Source organism: Heterocephalus glaber, unplaced genomic scaffold (assembly GCF_053883595.1).
Source record: "Heterocephalus glaber isolate CG9 unplaced genomic scaffold, H.glaber_assembly_v1.0 deba00001479, whole genome shotgun sequence".
NCBI lineage: Eukaryota > Metazoa > Chordata > Mammalia > Rodentia > Bathyergidae > Heterocephalus > Heterocephalus glaber.
This window is the reverse complement of record NW_028258316.1, coordinates 3,583,140-3,602,139: the sequence shown is the minus strand read 5'-3', so window position 1 is coordinate 3,602,139 and position 19,000 is coordinate 3,583,140. Positions and strand designations below refer to the sequence as shown.

At 46.9% G+C, this 19,000-nt stretch overlaps 1 protein-coding gene across 8 annotated transcripts in view; it reads right to left on the bottom strand.

Annotated features, from left to right (window-relative positions):
• The window catches only part of Ak8 (adenylate kinase 8), a 143,642-nt gene that overhangs the window by 99,451 nt on the left and 25,191 nt on the right, over window positions 1-19,000 (bottom strand). For 7 of the 8 annotated variants that reach the window (XR_015439728.1, XM_087182702.1, XM_021261814.2 and 4 more), the window contains 4 exons: window positions 5,706-5,787; window positions 5,170-5,241; window positions 4,550-4,750; window positions 1,521-1,652 (listed from right to left, as the gene is read on the bottom strand). Coding sequence is in view for 7 of the 8 variants with exons in the window: in XM_087182702.1 (XP_087038828.1) it covers window positions 1,521-1,652; window positions 4,550-4,750; window positions 5,170-5,241; window positions 5,706-5,787 (487 nt within the window). In the remaining variant the exon portion in view is untranslated. The remainder of the gene's footprint in view (window positions 1-1,520; window positions 1,653-4,549; window positions 4,751-5,169; window positions 5,242-5,705; window positions 5,788-19,000) is intronic. The other variant, XM_013073621.3, reaches the window with a different exon arrangement.

Below are 19,000 nucleotides of genomic sequence, written 5' to 3'. Positions count from 1 at the left end.
TAATTATTTTGGGGGGTACTGGAGATTGAATCCATGGGTGCACTACCACTAAGCAACATCCCCAGTTCTTTTTATCTACAGACAGGGTCTCCTGAAATTGCCCAGGTGGCACTTCAATATGCGATCCTCCTGCCTCAGCCTCCCTCAGTACTGGGATTATAGACATACACCACCATGGCCTGATTCCCCATACCTCTTCCTGGCCCTGCAGGATGACAGAGCAGACACTTAGCTGAGCACGTGGTGTGGCCACAGGCGTACAGCTGTGCGTTCCTAATCAAGAAGCCATCCCTCACCACTGTTGCGAAGTTTGTCTAATCAGTACTCTTAACATGTCAAATTGAGAAAAGAGATAATTTGAATAACTCATTTAAAAATGAATTAAGAAAAAGCATCTTTTTGTAATGTGTATAGACTTCCACACTGATGAAATTTGCCCAATAATTGCTCAGTTTTCTTTTTTTTTTTGAGACTGGGAAGGTCTTGCTGTGTAGATCAGGCTGGCCTTGAACTTACTATGGAACCCAGGCCCCTGGCAATCTTCCTGCTTCAGCCTCCCGAGTGCTGGGATGACAACCATGCACCATCATGCCTGGCTTCTATCTTTTTTGTGGGTGTGATTTTTGTCACTAATTCCTGGCTAGTCTCTGTGGCTTTGGAATTTTAAATTGGAAGGAACTAAATTATTTTTAAGGGACCTAATTAAAGAGCATTTTAATTCAAAACATCAACCTCCTGGGGTGGTATATATATGAACAAGAATATATTTGTGTGTATGTGCATACGTATTCTACGTATATTTGCATGGCGGCAGGTGTGATTTGAGGACCTATATATGCAGTTTATATATTTGGGGGTGCAGGCTCCTGTTTTCCTTGTAAGCTGGGGTTACTGAGGCGTGAGTGGGGGCAGCGCCTTTACTGCCATCCAACCCCACACCCGCTACTGTCCCTCCCTCCCCCCAGCCCTTGATCCTCCTGACTCAGGAGACGGCCTCCGAGACCACCTGGGACACCTCAGCAAAGACCCGGAGAGCTGATTTCAATATTTTCTCGCCTCCTGGTAAAATATTTATTGAAACTGTGCAGAGCGAGACGTCTTCCCCTGGTCCAGAAATTGTTTGCCTGTAAATACGCTGACCCGGGCTGGGGAGCTGCGTGAGACCGGAGCAAAGAAATGCGCAGCCACTGCCCGTGTGTGAGCCGAGGCCCCAGTGAGGGGATCCCAGGGGCAGGAGGAAGGCAGGGGGAGGCTGGCCTCCAGAGGACATGAAAATGATGACCAGACAGGGTTTTGGCTCTTTGGGCGGGGGACCTGTTTCTACCAGTTAATGTCTTTATGGCTATGTTCTTCAGGAGGACAAAAATCTTATCTCTGCAAAGGGAGACTCGGTGGTGACTGCTAAGAGCAAGAGAGCAGGACGGAGACCTGGAGCTGATCCTCCATGCCCTCCCTGAGGCCCATGGGGTGGGTCAGCCTGGGGAGCAGAAGGTGGGGGAGACTGGAGAGTCCGCACTCACTGTTGACAAGCCCGTACTTCTGGGCCAGCAGGGCGGCCTGCAGGCTCTTGCCGCTGCCCATGGGCCCGCACAGCAGCACCCTCGGGGTGAACGGGGCATTGGAGCGATGGCTGGTCTGCACGTAGGTCAGAGCTGGAGAGGGGACAGGACGACAGTGAAGGCAGGTCCTAAAGGAAAGGGAGCCAGCGCCCAGCACTGCTGCTTTGGCTCTGTTCAGGGCTGTGAGCATTTCTCTGTGCCTCTCATGGTGGCCCAGGAGAAGCAGAGGCATGAGCTATGTGTCAGGCCTGGGCACCAAGGTGGCCAGGGAGCGGTGAGACCCCAGACACCGCCCTCTGAGCCACCCCGGGGTTCTCGGCAGCACAGCGGTTTCTAGACTGCATTGGGGCCAAGCCTCTGACCAAAGCCCTGGCCCAGGCTGTCTGTGAAGGGAGGTACATGCTGGCTTCCTGCAGGACGCGCCCGAGGGTCAGACACAGGCTTTGATAAGCGCCTCCGGCTGCGTGGGGCCGAGGTGCAGGGGCTAAAGGACCAGGGACTCGGTGGACAATAATTGTGCAGCCACACTTCAGTGATGCCAACTTTGTGTGAGTCTCTGAAGAGGGCAATGAGAGGTCACGGAGCAGGCAGATGCTGCCGCGCAGCCCTGGCCTGCCGTGCACCCTGGCATTTCATGAACAAAGTGGTGGGGAGGCAGGGTGACTGTCTCCAGCCACCAGGAGACCCTGCACCGAGGGAGGCGTCCGATGCCAAGAAGTCACAGGGCAAAGCTACTGAACATCAAACAGGCCACGTCCCTCACAAGCAGAGAAGAGGGGAGCGGGAGGACAGGCCAAGGGCACTCTAAAAGGGCAGCCTTTCGGGCACCTGCGCAGGGGAGTTGGCCTTCAAAATAGGGCTCCCTCCCCCCAGCCTCCTGCCTGCCAAAGCCCCACCCCGTCTGCCATTGCAAATGTCCCTCCTGGGATTCTGTCCTGGGTGGGCGAAGGGATATGATCCCCAGGACCCAACCAAGGGGTCTGATTTGGGGTTTCTCAACCTTGGCACTACAGGCATTTGGGGCCCAGCAGCTCCTGGTTGTGGGTGCATCCTGTACATTGGAAGGATGGTAAGTGGTACCCCTGGCCTCCTTTAACGAGGTGCCAGTAGCACAACCCCGAGTTCTGACAACCAAAAAGTGTGTGCAGGCATTTCCACATGTCTCCCCTTGCAGGTGGAGGAGGCAAAATTGTCCCCAGTTGAGAGCTGCTGGGACATGTTCCTTGTGCACACCTGGAGCTCTGGAATCTGTCGGGTTGTGCTGCTAATTGGGTAGATTACTGGAGATAGATACTGCAATTCCTTCTTTTCTAGACTAGCAGCACAGGTGAGATAAGGGGACTGTCTTCAAGGCTGTGGTAACCACTAAGATCATTGCCGTAGCTACTGTGTATTAACTGCGAAGCCAATAACCCCATGTTACTGACCCACAGTCCCACGACGGAGGTTTAATTCCTGCTCAGAGACTGGGTGGGTTTGGGGCCCCAAGCGAGGTGCCCAGCAAGGCTCTTGACTCTCAGGAAAGCAGACACTGAGGGCAAGGCGGCCTGCTTACAAATGATGCTTAATTTACAGTAAATAACTAAGTTAATTAGAAGTAATGATCCCCTAGACGATCTCCACATCTAATCATTCTTTTTAGAAATATGTGGTTGCTGGATGCTCTGCAGAGAGATTAAAAAAAGAACACAGAGAGAATTTTGCATTCCAATTTTCAATCTATCTCTCCGCATTATTAATTAATAATAATTAATATTCAGACACTCACATTTTTATTTACAATTCCGGGCATGAATTCTTTATGCATGATCATATGAACTTTTAAATTTAATTAAGTAACTTGGAAGTAATTAATGTGTAAATTCAGAATCATGACATAAGATAAATGTGGCCCATGTTTCTCTTAAGAGCGCAGCATTTGCTACCAAAGACCCTTCCGAGATGCAAAAGCACTGGAACACTGGGAGCCAAGCCGGGCCTGGCAGTTTCTAGTCGTTTTCCAGACACCCACCCACCCGCTGGGTGGTGGCTGAGCACCACACCCAAGGGCACTCTGCAAGCCTGCAGCAGGAGACTGAGGCGGAGGGGGTCACAGAGAAGGAAGCACGTGGGGGTCTCGCTTCGCCTCCCCTCCAAAATTTGAGAGAATATATGAGAAAAGGCCTTTGCAGGCCATCAAGCATGGTGGGATTTTATTCTGTCAAAACAAACTGCTTCATTTACGTAGTATCCATGGGGCCATAACTAGACTTTGAGAAGCAAGACTTAAAAATGATAGTACAGCTACTTCGGGACACGGTTATTCCGAGTCCCCGTGGCTAGCGAGGACAGGATGTTTAGGGATGATAATGCAGCAATGGGACCCGACGTGCATTGAGCCTTCTCAGTCCCCACGGGGCTCCTGGCAGGGACCCATGAGGGGGACATGCTCACTTCACCCTCTTGGTGCTGGAGGAAGGCACAGGCTTTGTTCTGACTTCAGGGATGACAAAATGGAGGCTCGAGGGGTGGAGAGAGGTGCCAAGGACAGCACAGGCAAGAGCCCGGGGCCGAGACTGCGGCAACTTCCAGGCTGCAGCCTCTCCTGCCCACACCACACGAGTCGTCACTGTAGACGCCAGTGCAGCCCTGAGCCTGGGGCTGCTTCTCCCTGCTCTAAATGGATTCACGCGGTGGTTTGTTGTTTTCAATCTTTATTCATTTCCCCTTCCTTCTCCTTCAAGGTCAGTCCTAAACTTCTGGCTGTGGGGCCCTCCTGCCCCATCCTCACCGCCCCAGCCGGCTGCACTGTGAAATCCTTGGTGGGCTGGAGACGTGGCCATGCCTGGGTGCAGGGCATCAGCCTGGTCCCAAGGCTTCTGTGCAAGAAGCCTATGCCTGGGCCCCTGGTGCCCGGCACACCCGGCTGCCGCCACCCTGGGTGTTGCTGGGCGGGGAGGGTGATGGCCCTGGATGGGGCTGGGGCGGTGCTGCCCAGTGGTCGTACTTACCCTGGTAGAAGACGTCCACACAGGGCTGGTCGGCGCTGATGGCTTTCAGGATTCTGGGGTAGGAGGGAAGGATCCTGATGATGCTCCTGTGGTATTCCAGCAGTTTCCGAGCTGTCTCCACCTCCGAGATGCCCTCAGGCTCCAGCAGCCGGTTCTGGACTTCGGCCTCGCGTGGCCAGTCAAAGGTGGTATGATAGATCTCTGCAGAGAGGGGCACCGTTCGCCACCGCCCAGGGCCGCCACCACAACTGCAAGCTGGGGGGGGGGGCAGAGCCAGGGAGCCGCCGCTCGGGTGCACGGTTTCCCTGGGAAGAGGGTGGCTCACACCGGATCCCATGCACAGCCCAGAGCCAGGGGCTGAGCACAGCAGAGTGAGCTCACAGCCCGCTGTCTGCAGCACCGCCAGGCTCACACCCGGCTCTGAAGAGCACAAGCCACCTCCCTGCAGCTGCCTCACTCGCTTCCCAGCGTCCTCCAGCCCAGAGCCCAGCTCTGGCATTTGAACCTGAGCCTCCCTGTGCAGCCTCTCTGTGCTCTTGGCGGATGCTCAGTGAAGGGTAGGGGCCTCCTGCTCCAGAAAGCCCCCGGGATGTGGGGTGCGGGGTGTGGGGAGCCCGTACCTCTGGTTACAGGGTCAATCCTCTTCCCCAGATTTCGCTCGATCAGGACCGAGTCTGGAGCATTCAGCACGACTGGGCAGAGGGAGAGGCCGGATCAGGCGTTGGGTGGACGGTGAGCTCCACAACTCTGCACCTCATGGATGCTCACTATCCATTGCCACTAGGACCACCACCTCCCCAGCCTGGAACTCTCAGAGGAAAGGCCCTCTCGGCCACACAAGGCGTGTTCTCCAGGGACCAGATCAGCCCTCGCCCCAACCGGGTGGCTCCCCACTGATGATGAGCACCCTCGGGCCTGTGCTTCCGCCATGCTTCCCAGCACTTCCTGTCAAGGGTCTCTCAGACATGGGCTCCTGGGACAAGGAACCCCTGGGGTGAAAACAGAACCCCACTCTTCTTAAAGATCAGCCCTGAATAAGCCAGCTCTGTGACAGGGGGTGAATTTAACTGAACACGTCTGGGTCACAGGTGGCTGGGAGCTGGGGAGAGGGGCTGGGAGTCGGGGGTGGGGGGGGCTCCCATCACGGGGTACTCACTGACGTGCCGGGGGGCGAGCCCCAGCGTCTGCATCATCAGCACCTGCTCCCGAGTCTGAGGAATGCCATCCAGGATCCAGCCCTAGGCAGAGGGTTGGGAGAGTGTTGCCTCAGCCTTTATTTTAGATTTTCGGAATTTAAAAGGAAAACAACAACCTTAGAGGAGGACTGGATTCTTTTTTCTTCACATAGGGTCTCACCATGTTGCCGAGCCTTGTCTGGAATCCTGGGCTCAATCAGTCCTCCTGCCTCAGCCTACTGAGTAGCTGGGACTACAGGTGCACACCCAGGCCCGGCTTGGATTTTTTTGACAGAAGAAAATAAATGTTTCTGATAGTCACATGATTCCTCCTTAACAGCTACTCTCATTGTTGTAGTCCTTTCCTATTCTGTTCATGATAATAATCCTGACACTTTCCGGGTCTTTATCAGCACGTGTTTGCAGTACATGGTTACACTCCCCGTGGGGAGTCGGCACACGTCCACGACACATCTTAATTCTTTGCTTAGGCTCTTCCCCAGCCCTCCCTCCGTCTGTTGGTCCCCTTCCCTTTTGCTATTGTCTATCTACCAGTTTGCTCTTTATTTACACTTTGGGTTCCTCATATAAGAGAAACCATGGGCTACTTAAGCTCGTGTGTCTGATTTTCTTTCACTCAGTATTATGTCTCAAGGTGCACCCATTTCCTACAAATAACTCAAGTTTATCCTTCTTTATAGCAGAGTAATACTCCATTGTGCATAAATACCACATTTTCTTTATCCATACATTTCATGTCCTGATTTTTTCCACAACAGACCATAGCTACCACAGACTTTTTTATCCCCATGCTGGCCTGGCTCTTAATTGCCTCCATTGTCAATGGCTTAGATTCCACCAAGCAAGCATCCGAAGTTCAATCTTGTGATTGCAAACAATTCCCACTATTTAAATAACACTGTGATGAACATCTTTGTGCATATAGCTCTTTCCACATTTTGCATTCTCTCCTAAAGAGAGTTTCTGAGATACGGGATTTTTAAGGCACAACATCAACAGGATCAAAACAAAACCTCACTTTTTAAAAAGAACAAACCGGGCTGGGGATTTAGCTCAGTGGTTTCACTGCCTGCTGAGCAAACATAAGGTCCCAAGTTTGATCCCCGGTACCAAAAAAAAAAAAAAGAAAGAAATAACCCCTTAAAAAGAAGAAACCCAAAGTGGTATCTCAGGAGACTTTGTTCAGACATTAGTCTCTTTTCAGTACAGCTAGGGCATTGGTATAGGCGGTTCGTTTCTATTAATTCTTTAAGTCTAACTGGGAAAGGAATACATGATTATTGTATACTGCATGGAAAATGCAGAAATTCTAATGCAGGTCCCTGAGGAACACTGAAGACCCTAGCAAGCCTCTGTGAGTGAACACCTTGGCTGATTTCCTCCCAGGTATCACACACACATATTTTTTCCTGGGGGTGAGAAGGTAAAGAACCACACACACTCCTTTGCAATCTGTCATCTTCACAGAGCAAAAACATTTTGTGAACGTTTTCCAGGGCACAAAATGCTCATCCTTGGAAGTTTTCATAGCTGTCTGGTATTGCATGAACTGATCTACCAGACCTTAACTGATTCTGTATTGCTGCCCATTTGGTTTGATTCCAGTTTTTCATCATTATTTTAAAATGCCAACATAGATCTTCAAGCATATCAAATATCCTCAAGATACATTTCTAAAAGTTGGCACTTCCTGTTGTGGCTTTTTATACATCTTGCCAAACTGCTCTACAAAACCGCCTGGCCAGTTTATAAGTCCAGTGGCACAGCGCCTATTTCCCTGTGTCTTTGCTAATGTTGGGCATTTGCTTGGGGAAAATCTTTCCAGAAAAAACACAATATACTGTTGCTTCTTTCATTTACATTTCTTTGATCATTGGAACATTTTTTTCCGTATGTTTATTGACTATTTGAATTTTGTTTCTCTTCCAAGATATCTATCCATCCCACCTATCCACATTCCCTTTGGGATGTCATCCTTTTGGTTATTTATAAGAGCTCTTTACATACTGAGAGTATTAAGCCATTTTGGCAAACACTGCCGGATCATCAGACTCAAACAATGTTGCCAACGTTTCCGTCTGTCTATGGCCTTTGAATTTTGTGCAGCGTGTTGTCTTTAACACCCTGGCTTTTGGCTAAGTTAATCACTGCTTTTCTTTCTGGATTCTGTCACTGTGTGGATTTATAAAAAGGTTTTTCCTACTATAAAAGCGGATACATATTCACTTCCATTTAAGCTGTGTTCTCTTCTAAGTTTACTCTTTACACTGAAATATTTAGTAGAGCCACGTTTTCTTTCCTAAATGACATGAAGCTGCGGCCCCATTTGTTTCATTGCAGCTGGAGCTACCTCGCCCTGTTCTGTGATAGCCTCTCCTTGTCCGAGATTCCTTTCGTCATAGTGTGATGCTCATCTGTCTGCTTGTAGATCACTGAGCTGCTTTAACCTTTTAAATTATTGCTGCTTTATAATTGATGGTTACATTGAATATGTCCTTCCTTCTGTTTTTTAAATTATGCTTCCAGGTAAGCATCAAAAAATAGTTTGTCAAGCTTTAAAACAGAAATTCTAGGAGGATTTTAGGATGACGTTAAATGTGTAGATTAATTCATGAAGAACTGACGTTTTAACTGCGTTGAGTCGACGCATTAGCTTCTCATTTGCTTATGTTGTCTTCTTATGTCCCTCAGCCGTGTTCACATTAAACAATTTCTAAAGGCTTTTCAAGTCCCATGAAGCTAGAGGTAGACACACACGTGTGCATACACATACACACTGTTCAATGCTTTGGACCCGGTATCGAGATAAATCCGAAAGGTGAGCTTTGCAAGAGCAAAATAAAGCAGCCATTGCTTCACGTCTCCATTTTGGAGTGAAGAGAGCCAGACAACCAGAGGCTGGTGCTGAGGCTGCTGATGCTGGGTCCCCAAAAGAAGCCCCCTTGTCAGAGACCTCTCTCTCTCTCTCTCTCTCTGTCTCTCTCAGCATCAGGAGAATGGGGGTGCTCTGAGGTCAGAGGATGAACTCATGTGGGCGAACTCAGACCCCTTCACCCTCAACCCCCCCCCCACCCCCGATTTACAGGGCACGGTGTAAGTGTAGACAAGAGACAGCTTTCATTAAAAACAAAAAAGTACCCGTATTTCTTCAATATTAAATTATTCAAGTTCCAACAGCCTCCATGGACAGTCAAAAAAAAAAAAAAAAAAGAAGCTAAACAAATGTACAGCTTAAAGAATTGGAAACATCAGGCATGATCAGGCAAGGTTTTATTAATTTCTTAAATTATACAGGAAAACACAGCCACGAGCCCCTGGTTTCTGGAACTAATGAAGTGAAAGTGTAAAAAAAATGTTTTGAACAGTCTTTTGCTCCCTCAAGTCCTTGTTACAGCCAGGCAAGCGTGGGGCTGTGGCTCTTGGAAAGAGCAGAACCCACAGATGTGAGCAACTCCCCAGGAACTGGAGATGCCGGCTGCACAGGACTCCCCCCTCACTGGCACTTGTGGGAGCCCAACTCACATTTTCTGAACTTTAGCTAAATCCAGATCCCCTGACTTTCTCCCCACTTGGAGGGGAGAGGAATCATGAGCCCCTTGATTGCTTCTTCTACTACCAGGGCTAGTAATTCTGCTTCGAGTCACTTTTTGAAACTGGAAGGCAGTTGGAACCCTGCCTTCGCTTAACACTCAGAAAGACCTCCACTTTTAATATTGCATTGCTGAGCAATCATCATTAATCTCGCTCATAAATTTGCAGTGGATTATCAGTATGTGGTCCAAAGCTTTTAGAACTATTCAGGGAAACAGCTCTCGCTGGCTTCTCACCGAAGAAAGCGGGACTTCCAATTACCTAGAAAAGTGCAGCAAAATGAGGAACATCTCCCTGATTAGCCTGGCCTCACCAGTGTCATTCTGGGCAGATGGGAGATTTTAGGAAGCAGGTGGGGGCTCTGATGTGAACTGCAGGCCACCAGCTCCTCGGGTCTGCCTCTGAGATTCAAGGGGAAGGGACAGTGGCCGAGTGCTGAGGAATGAGGCCCCTGTGGGTCCCTGGGGAAGGCACCCAAGGAGACTCCTCATCCTTGTGCCAGCCCACGAGGGCCCAACACAGGTCCCCCTGGGACAGACAGCGCCTTCACGGGGCCACCGGTACGAGGACGCATCAGTCCTGGAGCAATCTCAGGATGGAAGCCCTGAAAGGATCATCTTTCCTGGAATTTCTGCATTGAGAGAGGTTATTTGCCCAAGAGTGACTGCATTTTTAAGGGGAAACAACAATTTTGGCGGATATTTGGCCGCACATTCTGCTCAAGCACGAAGTCATCAGTCACTAAATGCTAGGATCCAAGGACGCCATGAAGGGACACTGAGCCATGTGTGCCAACCCTGCATCACTAGGTCTGTGAGTCCGACACCCAGGAGTGGCTGGGCGAGGAGGTATCTCAGCACCTAATTAGAATACATTATCCATCTTCCCGACACTTCAGTGAAATGTCTATTTCACTCTGGAGCTGCAGCTTTGTTCCGAGCAGGTTAATTGATATTCTGATGCCTTCGCTCGCCATACCCCCGTGGCTTGGTTCTGTTTTATCACACATCAAAAAGGCCGTATGCTCAGGGCACTCCATGCACCAGCGCAGAGCCGGAGGTCTGCACAGCTGCAAGGGGTATGGTATCACAGGAGGGACAAGCACCGAGCAGATGTCACAGATGAAAAAAAAAAAGGAAGCAAAGAAGCCAGCCAGCCCAGGGAGCCTGGCGCGGCCCAGCGGAGCTCGGCCTGATGCGGCACAGCCTTTCCGGCTTTGTGCGAACACTGCCCCCTCCGTCCTCCTGACTATTACGAAAGTGCAATTAGCAACTGCGCCTGGGAAGTCTCCGCAGCCCTCTGGGTTGCTGCCTTTTTGATGTGCTGCCCTGGCTCGCCTCTCCTCTCCTCCAAACGCCAGTGTGGGTGCCCCCCTGGGGCTCCCCCGGCTCCGCCCCTGATCCTGACAGGTTCCAGCGGAGGCCTTCCTGGAGCTGTGTGCCAATTCCTTGAGTCCCAGGGAAGTGACCTAAGACTGAGGACTTGGAGTAGATCAATCAGATTCACTTGGCTCAGAGTGGAAATGAAGGCGACCACAAGACATCACAGACTAACCACTATGGCCCATTTTTCCTCATCCAATGTCGTGTGGCTCCCAACATATGAAAGAGAAAGAAAGGTATTTCATCAGCCAGAAAAGAAATGCACCTCCCAAGACAGAGTCTGGGACACTGATGTCTCAAAGCCAGTCAGAACAAGACTGCAGCAGTTCCATCTTTACCCACAGGGGGCCCCTTGCAACCAGATGCCGGGAAGTGCAGTAGCACAAGCTTTACCTATACCGAAGAGCTTTGATAAGGGTTAACTTATTAGTTAGGCAGGGCAAGAGATTAACAACAAAAAACAGACTAGGGCAATTATAACAGTACACTGTAATAAAAGAGCTGTGATCTCTTGCTTTCAGAATATCTTACTGTACTGTTAAGATATACATATCTTTCTTTCCCTATCAAGTCGAGAGCTCTCACCATGCCACTCAGAGGATGCACTTTCTGGCTTCTCTGGCCTGGCCAAATTGCCCGCACCACTGCTCTTACACAGGGCCACTGTTGGGTGAGATAGGAGTGAGATGAACACAAGCACCAGGACACCACAGGTTCATCAGGTAAGTGAGGCTACTACATGATGGAAGGACAGGCGGCGAACACAATTGGATACGTGGGACAAACTACGATTCCTGCCCCTGGGATGGACCAGGACCAGGATGGTGCAAGACTCCATCACACTAATCGAGATGGTGTGCACTTTAAAATGCGTGGATTATTGACTTCTGGAAGGTCCCACTTAGCGTTATCAGAGCACAGGGGACCTTGGGTAACTGAAGCCTTGGATTCTGTGGGGGACAAATGTACTTTCAGGAATACAAACATGTTGACATCCAACTGCCCCAGGACAGGTTCCCTAGGCGGTAGAGGAACTTTTTTTTTTTAAATTTCTAATTAATTTTATTGGTACACTTTAGGTATACAATTCATTTACATCTATCATTGGGTGCTTGTACCTGTACATGATGTATCTTGGTTCTTATTTTTTCCCTATTACCTGTGCGCCCTTCACCCCCTCCACCCTTCCCTATTTACATAGATTTCATTTCCATTTTTTTTTCTTTTCTCATAGTTTTTCCTTTCCCTCTTTTCCTTTCCCCTTCCCCTCCCTTCACTCCTTCGTCTTTGGACCTTTTTTCCTATTTCAAATTATCAATTATTCATTTTAATCATTTTAACCTTTGTTTACACTATCAGTTTCTCACACTAGAGAAACTATTTGGTATTTACACATGTGTGCCCTATTTATTTCACTTAAGAGGATGGCCTCGATATGCATCCATTTAGCTATAAATGACTCTAGTTTTTCGTTCTTTATGGCTGAGTAATACTCCATTTTATAAAAAAGAAAACCACATTCTTTATCCAGTTTCCAGCTGATGGGCACTTGGGCTGCTTCCAAGCTTTAGCTGTTACAAACTGTGCCGCTATGAACATGGGTGCACATATATCACTGTGGTATGATTCTTTTAATTCTTTGGGGAAGATCCCCAGCAGGGGAATAGCTGGGTCAAATGGGACCTCTAGTCCTAGTTCTTTGAGGTATCTCCATACTGACTTCCACAGTGGTTGCACCAGTCTGCACTCCCACAGCAATGGAGAAGGGTTCCTTTCTCCCCACAACCCCACCAGCATTTGTTATTTGTTGATTTCTTGATAGCAGCCATTCTTTCTGGGGTGAGGTGGAATCTCAGTGTTGTTTTCATCTGCATCTCTCGAATGACGAGTGATGTTGAATATTTTTTCATATATTTGTTTGCTGTTTTTATTTCTTTGTCTGAGAAATGTCTGTTCATTTCAGATGCCTATTTTTGAATTGAGTCTTTGAATTTGAGGGGTCTGATTTTTTTCAATTCTTTATATATTCTAGATAGTATTCCTTTGTCTGAGGTACAGCTGCTAAAAAATTTTTCCCACATTGTAGGATGTCTCTGAGCTCTGTTGGTGATTTCTCTTGCAGTGCAGCTTTTTAATAAGATGAGATCCCAGTTGTTAATTCCTTGTGCTAGTTCCTGTGCTACTGAGGTTTTGTTCATAAAGTCTTTTCCTATGCCAATGTCATCAAGAGTTCTACCTAACTTATCTTCCAGCAAGTTTAATGTTTCTGTCTTAATATTTAGATCTTTAATCCACTTCGATCTTAGTTTAGTGCATGGTGATAGGTATGGGTCTAGTTTCAATCTTTGGCAGGTTGAAATCCAGTTTTTCCAACACCATTTATTAAATAGGCTATCTTTCTTCCAGTGATGGTGTTTGGCTCCTTTGTCAAAGATGAGGTGGCTGAGCATGTCTGGAGTTGTTTCTGCATCTTCTAATCTATTCCACTGATCCTCAGGTTTGTTCTTTTGCCAGTACCATGCTGATTTTATCACAGTAGCTTTGTAGTATAGTTTCAAGTTGGGGATTGTGATACTCCCAGCCATGTCTCTGTTGCTTAGAATTGCTTTAGCTATTCTAGGTCTCTTCTGGTTCCAAATGCATTTTTGGATTGTTTTCTCTAGTTCTGTGAAATATATTGTTGGAATTTTAATTGGCATTGCATTGAATCTATATAGTAATTTTGGAAGTATGGCCATTTTCACTATATTGGTTCTTCCTACCCAGGAGCAAGGGATGTCTTTCCATTTTCTTGTATCCTCTTCGATCTCGTTTTTCAGAGTGCTGTAGTTTTCAGTGTAGAGGTCTTTTGCTTCCTTTGTTAGACTGATTCCTAGATATTTCATTTTTTTGGATGCTATTGTAAAAGGAATTGTTTCCCTAATTTCTCTCTCAATGGGTCTGCTATTTGTGTACAAGAAGGCTATTGTTTTTTGAGTGTTGACCTTGTATCCAGCTACTCTACTCAATTTATCAATTAAGTCTAGAAGCCTTTTGGCGGAGTTTCTTGGGTCTTCTATGTAAAGTATCATATTGTCAGCAAATAATGACAGTTTAACTTCTTCTCCTCCTATCTTTATTCCTTTTATTTCTTTCTCTTTTCTAATTGCTGTGGCTAATGTTTCCAGAACTATATTGAACAGGAGTGGTGATAGTGGGCATCCTTGTCTTGTTCCTGATTTTAGTGTGAAAGTTTTCAGTTTTTGACCATTTAGTATGATGTTGGCTGTTGGTTTTTCATAGATAGCCTTAATCAGGTTAAGATAAAGACCTTCTATTCCAATTTTCTGTAGGGTTTTTATCATGAAAGGGTGCTAGATTTTGTCGAATGCTTTTTCTGCATCTATTGAGATGATCATATGGTTTTTGTCCTTGACTCTGTTAATACGGTGTATTATATTTATTGATTTACGAATGTTGAACCATCCTTGCATCCCTGGGATAAATCCAACTTGGTCAGGGTGTATGATCTTCTTGATGACCCTCTATATTCTGTTTGCCAGTATCTTGTTGAGGATTTTTGCATCTATGTTCATTAGGGAGATTGGCCTGTAGTTCTCTTTTTGGGTTGGGTCTTTCCCTGGTTTTGGAATCAAAGTAACACTTGCTTCCAGGAATGAATTTGGAAGTATTGCTTCTCTTTCAATTTCCTTGATGAGTTTAAAGAGTAATGGCATTAGTTCTTCTTCTTCCTTTTTTTTGTTTTTTTGGTGACAGGGATCGAACTCAGGTCCTTGCGCTTAAGCAGCAGGCGGTGAAACCACTGAGCTAAATCCCCGGCCCAGTTCTTCTTTAAATGTCTTGTAAAATTCAGCAGTGAAGCCATCCGGACCTGGGCTTTTCTTTGTTGGTAAATATTTTATTACATTTTCAATTTCACTCATTGTAATTGGGGTGTTTAGAATTTCTATATCTTCTTCATTTAACTTTGGCAGTTCGTATGTATCTAGGAATCTGCCCATTTTTTCTGTGTTTTCCATTTTATTGGAGTAGAGGTTCTCCAAGTAGGTATTGATGATCCTCTGGATTTCTGTTGGATCTGTTGTGACTTCACCTTTTTCATTCTTAATTGTATGTATTTGTGCCTTTTCTTTCCTTTTTTTGATAAGGTTGGCTAAAGGCTTATCAATTTTATTTATTCTTTCAAAAAACCAACTCTTTGATTCATTGATTTTTTTGTATTGTTCTCTTAGTCTCCATTGCATTGATTTCTGCCCTAATCTTTATAATTTCCTTTCTTGTATGAGCTTTGGGTTTATTATGCTCTTCTTTTTCTAGGAGCTTGAGGGTCTGCATTAGGTTATTTATCTGAGTTTTCTCTGTTTTCCTAATATGGGCATTTACTGCTATGAATTTCCCACGTAGAACTGCTTTCATTGTGTCCCATAGATTCCTGTATGTTGTACTGGCATTTTCATTGACTTGTAGAAACTGTTTAATTTTTTCTTTAATTACTTCTATGACCCATTGGTTGTTCAAGAGGGTGTTATTCAGTTTCTTATGTGTTTGTTGGGGTTTTGTGGTTTTTTATGTTATTGACCTCCAATTGTATCACACTATGGTCTGATAATTACAGGGGGTAACTTCAATTCTTTTACATTTACTTAGATATGTCCTATGAGCTAGCATGTGGTCTATTCTGGAGAATGACCCATGTGCAGCCGAAAAGAATGTGTATTCCGATTCTGTGGGGTGGAACACTCTGTAAACATCTATTAAGTCCATTTGTTCAATAGCTTGGTTCAGTTCTAGAATTTCCTTAACTTTTTGTCTAGATGATCTATTTGTGATGTGGGGTATTGAGGTCCTCCACTACAATTGTGTGTTTATTTGGCTTTTCATGTCTATTAATATTTGTTTTGTATAGTTGGGGGCATTTGTATTTGGTGCATATATATTTAGGATTGTCATCTCTTCCTCTTGGATTGTTCCCTTCACAAGGATGTAGTGACCATCTTTGTCTCTCTTAATTAGTTTTGGTTTGAAATCTACTTTGTCTACAAATAAGATTGCTACCCCTGCTTTCTTCTGGGTTCCTGTGGTGTGGAGAACTGTTTTCCATCCTTTTACTTTCAGTCTATAAGTTTCTTTTTGAGTTAGGTGTGTTTCTTGTATACAGCATATTGTTGCATTTTCCTTTTTAATCCATTCTGCCAGTCTATTTCTTTTGATTGGTGATTTGAGCCCATTAACATTGATGGTTATAATTGATAGATATTGATTTATCCTTGCCATGATGTTTTACTTGGTGGTAGGGGAACTTTTAGCAAGGAGAACTCAAACTGCAACCCCAAATCACTTATTCATTGCATAGTGCCAACGCTGCAATGAAACCTGAATGCTGAAGTTTTAGTTTAGAAAAAAACTCACACATTAACATCTTTTGCCTTAAAAGAAAAACAAATAACACCCATGCCATAGGTTCGCCCTACTAAAGAACCTGCTCTCCTCGGCCTCCTGCACAATCTCAGGGAGCCTTCCACAAGAAACTCATCTGAAAGGTGAGCGGCAGGAATTTGTATTTCAAAGTTTAACCTCCAACACAGTGCAACACCTGCCTGTGCTCTGCATGTGACCTGGTGACCGCAGCAGGAGGGGGTACTCCCCCATTTGCTCCTAGCTCTGACCCCCTCACTAGGCAAGGCGTTTTGCTGGTTACAGCCCAATACTGGTGTCTTAGTTGCTTTTCTCATTGCTGAGACAAAATACCTGGCACCCAAAGTTAAAAGAGGAAAAGGTTATTTCAGCTCACAGTCTGCAGAAGTTTCAGTCCACAGTTGGCTGGTTCTAAGGCAGGGTGCCATGGCAGGGGGGCATCACAGAGGAGAAATGGTTCATGGCAAAGCAGGGCAGGCAGAAAACAGCGAAGCAGCAGCAACAAGTGATGACAGCAGCCCTGTGGGGACCCTAAAGCCAGGCTGTGGAAGGAGACAGTGAAGTGTCTGTCCAAGGCTGGGATGTCATCAAGGCATCACCCTGCAGGGTTAATTCACTTTGCACATGGGCACTTAGTCTCCAGGCTCAGACACAGGTGCTCGGGGTGAAAGTGACAGGTACATCCAGGTTTGTTCCCTCCAAACCTTTTGGAGCATGTTTGTTGGTGGTGCAGACCCAACTCCATAGAAATGAGGTTAGCCCTGGAGGGGTTGATTTATGTGGCAGTGGCTTAGGAACCAGACAGCCTGTGTTGCCATCAGTTGTGTGACTTCTGCCCCTCGGGCCTCCTCCTTCCCTGCAAAATGGGATCAAGAAGAGCAATCTGCCTGGTGGTTGGTAGGACAATTAAATGAGGGTTATGAGCCAACAGCCAAGAACAACAGAAAGCAAGTGTAGAGCCTGGTGCCAAAGAAGGGTGACTGGTTTCATTGGGATAATTCTAGTTTCGAGAAATGTGAATGATTTTCTCTGCCTGCTTTCAAGAACCTTGCAGACCTTGATATAAGAATGGTGTCCTCTTAGAAGGAGGAGCTGGCATTCCAGATGTGAGCTGAGGGGAGATCTTTAACTAAACAGGACTGGGCAACACATGCCAGGTGAAAGGAGGGGTCTAGTTGGTGGCTACTGAAGATTGGTGACTCCCTAGTATACTCCTGCCACCCATCATCCATGCCCTGGCTGTCTCCTTAAAGGAGCACCTTCCTCCTCTGGACACCCTTGGCCTGGGCCGCTGGCCTGGGCCCAGCACATGAGTACACAATAACCATTGAGACAAGAGTGTCAATTGGATTGACCTAGTGTGCTGGTTAAAGTGGAGGGTCAATATGATTGGCTTTGCAATCTGCCTGGTGGATTGATAGAGCACACTTTTGGATGTTTCTGGGTGGGTCATGGAGGCATGGCCTTGAGGTTTATGTCTGGTCCCTTGTCTCTTCCCACTGGTCTCCTGCTCTGCTTCTCGGCTACCATGCTCCGCCATGCCTGCTGCCATGATATTTCTGCCTTGGAGCCAGCTGACCATGGACTGGATCCTCTGAAACCATAAGCCACATTAAATCTCTCCTCCTTTAAGTTGTGGGTGTTGGGTATTGTGCGTCAGTGATTGGAAAGCTGAGTAATACAATTAAGATCCACTTGCTTGCTGCCCGACTCACCCATCCCTTCTGATGCTTCCCCACCACTACACACAAATGTACTGAGCTTCTACTGGGAAAGTGAGCAGAGCTGCCCTGGGTTTGGGGTGAGACCAGCAGACAGCACTGGGTGTGTGTGTGTGTGTGTGTGTGTGTGTGTGTGTGTGTGTGTGAACTGTCACTGGTTGACTGAGCTGACCGCCCTCTATCTGGTTTAACCAATCCATTGCCTAGACTTGTTCCCTAAACAGTCACCCAACCTTGTGCAAGGCATGGAACTTCCTCTGTAAAATGAGAGGCTGACTACTAAGTAGCGAAACCCTAGGCTTCATGGTGCAACAAAGACATCTGAGAGTGAGTGAGCACGCAGTTAATAATCTTGCATCAACCAGGTCAGTGACCGTTCTGCTGCTATGGGCCCTTTGGATGTTGAAACATCCTAATTTCCCTTTGAGGATGCACCCAGAGTCTCCTACTGCAATTCTGCCAATTCCCTAAATCACAAAAAGAAGGGGGCGTTCCCATGGAGCACTGGGATAGGCACTGCGCAGGGTGGTAACGCCACATGGGTCTGATCAGGACCACAATGGCTCCTCCCTTGGTTGGTGCTGGCCGCACGCCGGTCACTTCCCCAAAGTCTGGCAGTCTCCCACACGTCCGCTTCTGCCCATCAGAACAATACTCATATTGTCGCCCTTATTTCTTCCCTTCCAGTCACGACAGCCTTCTCTCTGTGCTCAGTTCCCTGGGGACACTCGCTGCCAGAGAGCGTGAGGCCAGGGCCACTCCCCAGCTTCCAAATCCTGTTCACCTTGACTTTGTCTTCTGTTTATAGATAGCCAGAGATCATCCTGAACCGTTGCTCCATGAAAATCCAACCCACTCATCTGCCGAAACGGGACTTGGGGAAGGTCTACTATGTCTTCTGAGGGCAAGAATTCCCACTTTAGTCTGGATTCTAGTGAATTCCACAATGTTCCAATCAATAAATACTTACAAATACACACTTGCTCTTATAGTCTAATCCATACTTATGTATAATTAAATTAAGCGTCACTGATACAATCTTCATTAAAATCGGGGTACTCGACCTGTGCACTAGTGTTAGCTGAAGACAGGAAAGGCTAAAAGTCACTCGCTTTAGTTTCTGTGATTCTTTAAAATCCCATCAGC